We start from the raw sequence: 6,350 nt of genomic DNA on the forward strand, positions 1-6,350 counted from the left end.
TTTTTTTTTTTTTTTTTTTTTTTTTTTTTTTTTTTTTTTTTTTTTTTTTTTTTTTTTTTAAGAATATTAAAGAAATAAAGAAAAGAATATGGGCACAGCTATCAAAAAAGGAAAACCCATTTTCATGGAAAATAAAAAAATAAAAAAAATAAAAGTCTCTTCAATGGGTCCAACTCTTTCCCACCTTTTCTCTCAAAAGCTTTATAACTTCAATCAAACATCCCATTATTATATAGTGGAAAATCTCCAACAAGATTTATTTTTATTTTATTGTAAATAAATAAAATACATCTAAATAGACAGTATAAGCTATAAAGTTTCACTTAAATAATTAGTTCGAGTTAGGTTTGGTTAGACGTGACGCTGGAAAGATAAGCATTCATCATATCTTTTCTTTTTCAAAAAAATTAACCTTATATTATGCACATAATTTGTTAATTGACTAATCCTATGAGTATGGCCCATCAAATATAATATTTTAGTTGACTTAAATATAAGATATTGAATTAAGAATTTAATTTTGTAATTAAAGGGTTAAAAATTGAAAATTGAGTTCACGTGTGTGAGGCATGGAAATTTACCTTTTACTTTACCCAAGGTAAGAAAAGATTAAAAAGGAAAAAGTGGGATTTGGTTGGGTTTGACTTGGGGAGGAAATGAAGAATGGTGGGGTCAAGGATCTAGGGGGATCAAAATGAAGGGTGAGGATTAAAGGAGGAAACGGAATCTGGGCCGTCGAAAAAGAGAAGGATATTGTAATCTGAGAGATGTGAAAGCTGGTCTATCTAAAGCTCTTAATCATCATGTTATCATGTTTCTGTGTTAGTACCCCTCGCGTGCCCTTCTACAGTTCTTTTTCTGTACCTTTTATTTATTTATTAATTTATTTATTTATTTCCCATTTTCCAATTTAACTAGGCCCCACCCTTTATATTAATTTTTACCTTCCATTACAAAAATTTTAAATTTTTTAAAAAATTGAGTTGAATTATTATCTTTTTACATGGGTTCGGCCAAATTTTAAAAATTTTAAAATTTATGATATTTTAATTATTAATATAATTAACATAAAAAAATTAAACAAAATATTAAAAAAAAAAAAAAGAATAATTATTAGGGAGAAAAAGTAAATAAATTGGTAAAATGGGATGAATCATTAGGGTGGGGACGTGGCGGGTATAAAAGGGGTGATTTGGGCATTATGAGGGGGTAAGGATGACGTCAAGCGTATCTAGGTGGAGTGGGCCCCACGGGGTTTAAATTTTTGAAATATTTGGAAGAGAGAGTTTGGTCAATGGACAGAAAAAGACAAAGTAAAAAAAAGGTTTAGGGGGGGTTAGGTCTTTTCATCATGCTACGTATGACACGGTATGATGAGATTTGGAGTGCCACGTTGTCTTAGCTGTGATGGGGACCACCCCTCTCTGAAAATCTACTGCCACTTGATTCTCTGTCATCCCCTCTAATTCTATCGCCTTTTTTGGAAGGAATCCATTTATTACTCTCTTTTTTTACCTTTTCACTTTTACCTTTTACTCACTTTCTTCCCCCATAATTTAACTAATTCTTTGGGTTAATTATTCTTTAATTAAATATTTACGTTTAGATATAGTTCGAATTAGCCCGTTTGTTAATTTTATGATTTTAAACGTGAGACTAACAGTTATATATAATAGACCAAAGCAGATGATGTCTATTAGCAATTGGCTTTATGCTATTACAAATGATATTAAAGTCGATCACCCAGTAGTGCGAGAGGCAAGTCAGAGTAGGACTAGACCGTCTTCATAACTCAACTCACGATAGATATGAGAACCACTCGAACTGACCTAACTTTAAAATATTTCAAAAAAAGTCTTAATTCGACCCTACATAACTCAACTCACGAACAACTAAGTTCCACAATAGTATGATATTGTCCACTTTGAACATAAGCTCTCATGACTTTACTTTGGGCTTTCCCAAAAGGTCTCATACCAATGGAGTTAGTATTCCTTACTTATAAACCCATAATCATTCCCTAAATTAGCTGATGTGAGACTTTTATCATCCAACAAAACCGACCCAACTTTTAAATATTTCAAAAAAGTCGTAATTCGACCTAACACAACTCAACGCACAAACAATTGAGTTGTGTTTATACTACAAAATGTAAATATGGGAACAACTCGAATTTATTATTAATGCCCCGAACCAACCCAACTTAAAAATATGTCAAAAAAAGTCTTAATTCGACCTAACACAACTCAACCTATGAACAACCGAGCCGTGTTTATACGACTTTTCGTAGGTTCGGGAACAGGTGATTTTGGTTATTGTAGATCGAGAAACATAGGATTCCAAAACTTTTGTGGGTTTCATGCGGTTTCTTCATCTTCACATCTTTTCAGCTCTGCTTTGCTTAGATTCACTGAAACTCTTTTTAAAGCTGTGTCCTTTTTTTCTCATTCCAATTCATTTTTAAATTCCCCGCGCGTGGGCATCACGTTCCAATTTTTTAAAAATTTTATAATTGTTCTTAAAAGAAAAAATTAAAAAAAAAAAAAACAAATTTGTTTTTTCAATAATCTTTATCATATAATTGAAAATAAAAAAGTATAATTATTCTATAATAAAAAATATAATTTTTTTAATCTAAAATACAATAATTTTTAAATAATTATCTTTTAACAGTTTAGATATCGGAGTATATATATATATATATATTTCATCCTAATTTTATTAAAAGCACAGCAACGAACAGTTATTTTAGCCTAAAATCATTTTACTAATATTTAAAAAAAAAAAAATCTTGTAATTTATTGCAAAAAAAAAAAAAAAAATTAATATAACTCGACAAGTTTAAAAACAAGAATTTAATTTTGTCTTAGTTATTACCGTTAATTCTCCGCTAAATATTTTATGGCTAAATTTTTACATTCTAATTTAAGTTGACCTACGACACAATAATTTTGGTGAAACAATACTGGTACGATCTCTCTTTATGCAATTTGATTGTGAAATGTCTTATTTGGTCCATGTAGCACTGAACGTTCGTGGAGTGACCACTATGAGAAAGTTGACTTAAATTGAAACATGGGTCGAAAGAAAAATCTTTTCATGATGCAGTCGTGTCAAGTAAATTATGATTTCGTAAGATTGAAATCTTTATATATATATATTTTAATCATTATGTATATTATTCGTCACACATATATTAATGATATGGTTTTGGAGCATGTTTATATCTACAACGATTAAAATTAAAATGGTGTATTATTACTATTATGTCATATAATTTAATATTAATGGATAGAGTTGTTTAAGGGGAAATTTGGAAGTATGATATTTTAATTTATGGTTTGATTTGCAATAAATGCTTTAATTAATTGTCAAAATCATTTCGTGAACGATACATCACATCCATATTTATTGAGTCTTTAAAAAGATTTTTTGGGCAGCCCATCCAATCTTTGCCTATTTAATTTCACCTAATTATTTATTGTTTGCTATTATTATTATTTATTTGTTTGTTTATTTTGTAGATACATAAATAAATGAGCTATAAATATCTGTGCACATTCTTGTAGGAAGAGTGTTAAAAGTGACCGGATCTATGTTAGATGATAAAAGTTTCACATCGGCTAATTTAGAGAATGATCATGAGTTTATAAACAAAGAATACTCTCTCTATTGGTATGAGGCCTTTTGGAGAAGCCCGAGCTTATGTTCAAAGTGGACAATATCAAACCACTGTGGAGAGTCTAGTGACATGGATGAAGCTCCCTACACGATAATTATATGCACTAAGTCATTATGGTTGATTTTTGCTTACATTCTCATACAACACCAATTTCAATTTCTCAAATCTTGCTTTCAAAACTCTCTTTCGAAATCTCTCTCCCCCATTTTCTAAAACTTTCTTCTTGAATCGGAGCCAGGGGCTTGAGCATACGTCGCTTGGTTCACTTGTTGTTGAGAAGTGAGTGTTGCACAATCACTAGGCTTAAATTCACTTGTCGCTGAGAAGTGAGTGCTGCACAATCACGGGGCTTAACTCACTTGTTGCTGAAAAGTGAGTACTGCACAATCACAAGTCTACTACCAACAAGTGAGTGTTGCATAATCACTAGGCTTAAATTCACTTGTCGCTGAGAAGTGAGTGCTGCACAATCACTGAGCTTAACTCACTTGTTGCTGAAAAGCGAGTTCTGCAACAATCACAAGTCTACTACCATCAAAGTGCGAGAGATTGAAGCTGTGTACGAAGGCAAGACTGTATTATGGTCTTTGTTACAGTCAAACGACTAATTGACCTTGACAACGATCAATTTCAAGACGAAAAATGTAATCAGACATTTGTAAGAGATAATAGAAATTATCGACCAAATTCATCGAAAGACGAGAGAGGTGATAGACTTGAAAGTAGAACTGGGGAAAGTGAATGTTAGATTTGAATTTCTACCTCGATATATATATATTTTTTAAATGAAAAATTCATGTTCGGTTGTTTGTTGGTAGTGTCGTTTTAGTAATTGTATTTAGAAAGAAATTTAATATTATTAGAAAATAGAAAACAGTGTAATTTATCATTTATGTTTTGATAATATAAAATGAGACAAAATTGTAATGGAAAGTCGTTTTTATAAAATAAAAAATAAAAAAGGTATTTGTACGAATCTTTATAGGGTTTGGAAAAAGATTGGAATGTTATGAAATTATTAAAACAAAAAAAAAAAAAAAAAAAAAAAAGGGAAATGGGGTGAGGCGGGGCGGGCGGGTCTCTCTGAAAAGTCGGACCCTGGATTTGGAGCCAGATAGTCAAAATCTCGGGGCTCCACTTTTTAATCCTCCGGTCGGATTCTTTGTTCTTTTGATGTCCTAAAAGACTCAAACATCCACACTAACAAACTTTTTAATCATTTATTTATTATTAATATTATTTAAACAAGATTCAATATTAAATTCCCATTCCTATAGTTCACTTTTTTTTAAAAAAAAAACAAAAAAAACTCGTATTTTTGTGAGATCCCACCTCGAATAGAGAGGGAAACTAAGCATTTCTTATACGATGTGAAAACGTCGCTCTAGCAGCCGCGTTTTAAAACTGCGAAGCTAATAACAATACGTCATGAGCAATATTAAAATTTTTCTTTGTTTTGACTTGAGATTTTATTAGTATAGCGAATATTCGACTTCAATGTGTTAATGTTAATTATCGTTTTACTCACTCCTAAACTTAACCCAATACAATGTTTTTTTAGTTTGAGCGTTCATGTACGAATTCTCTCATAACTTCTGATCTCTTGATTATCCATATATAACTTCACCAATTAAGTTATGTTCGAGTTCTCTAATAACCCAACATGGGTATTAAATAGAAAATACAAGTTTCCTGTCGTGTTAAAAAAATATGTAAAAACAGTAAGAATAAAGATGATTTAGAAAGTTATGGCTTAGTTCAACAACATGTGAGCGAAGTCTCATATCAGTTGGAGTGGGGAATCAAACATTTCTTATAAGCTTATAAAGACATGTAAACCTCTCCCTAGTAGACATGTTTTAAAATTGCAAGGTTAACAACAACATATAACAGGCCCAAACGAACAATATTTGTTAGCGGCGGATATAGACTGTTACCAATGGTATCAAAGCTAGATATTGAGTAGTGTGCTAGCGAGGAAACTAGACCCTAAAAAGGGTGGATTGTCAGATAACAAAACATTTATTAAAAAAGTGTAAAATCTCTCTCTAATAGATGAGGATACGTAACGAGTCTAAGTGAATAATATCTACTAACAGTAGACTTGTAGACTTACAATGCAATGCGTGAGAGTGAACTATTTAAGCGTTCCGATATCTGAGTGGAGATTAAGTATTTCAAATATGGCAAGAGAGAGGCGTGGTTTACACGTGGGATGGTTTCGCGTGGGATAAATTTGAGTTGTTAATTATGTGTAGCAAGGTATTATGGTCGGGACAACGTTGATAAACAAAACAAAACAACCCCCAAAATATATTAAAAGACCTTCCATTATTCCAACATCTTAGATAAGAGCGATCTTTTCCATACACTTCCCTTCTCCTTCTCCTTCTTCTCCCCCTTTCATTCTGGTTTTTCCCTGAAAACCTCCATTAAAACCCTCTGTTTCTTCTTTAAAACACAAACCCACTTTCCAAGTTCAACAAACCACAACAAGAACACCAAAACAAAAATGTTTGCAGCAGAGAATGGCTTAAAGGGCGACCCAAGGCTCCAAGGAATCTCTCAAGCCATTCGAGTAGTTCCTCACTTCCCCAAGCCTGGTTCGTCCCTGTTCTTGCCTTTTTTTTTTTTTTTTTTTTTTTTTTTTTTTTTTTTTTTTTTTTTT

At 31.6% G+C, this 6,350-nt stretch overlaps 1 protein-coding gene across 1 annotated transcript in view; it reads left to right on the forward strand.

Annotated features, from left to right (window-relative positions):
- Positions 1 to 6,002: 6,002 nt before the first annotated feature.
- Positions 6,003 to 6,350, forward strand: part of LOC111496329 (adenine phosphoribosyltransferase 5-like) — a 2,997-nt gene continuing 2,649 nt past the window's right edge. Inside the window, exon 1 of the mRNA XM_023146743.1 lies at positions 6,003 to 6,285. Within this exon, the coding sequence (XP_023002511.1) occupies positions 6,195 to 6,285 (91 nt within the window). The 5' untranslated portion in view covers positions 6,003 to 6,194. The remainder of the gene's footprint in view (positions 6,286 to 6,350) is intronic.

This window comes from Cucurbita maxima, unplaced genomic scaffold (genome assembly GCF_002738345.1).
Source record: "Cucurbita maxima cultivar Rimu unplaced genomic scaffold, Cmax_1.0 Cma_Scf00022, whole genome shotgun sequence".
Taxonomy (NCBI): domain Eukaryota; kingdom Viridiplantae; phylum Streptophyta; class Magnoliopsida; order Cucurbitales; family Cucurbitaceae; genus Cucurbita; species Cucurbita maxima.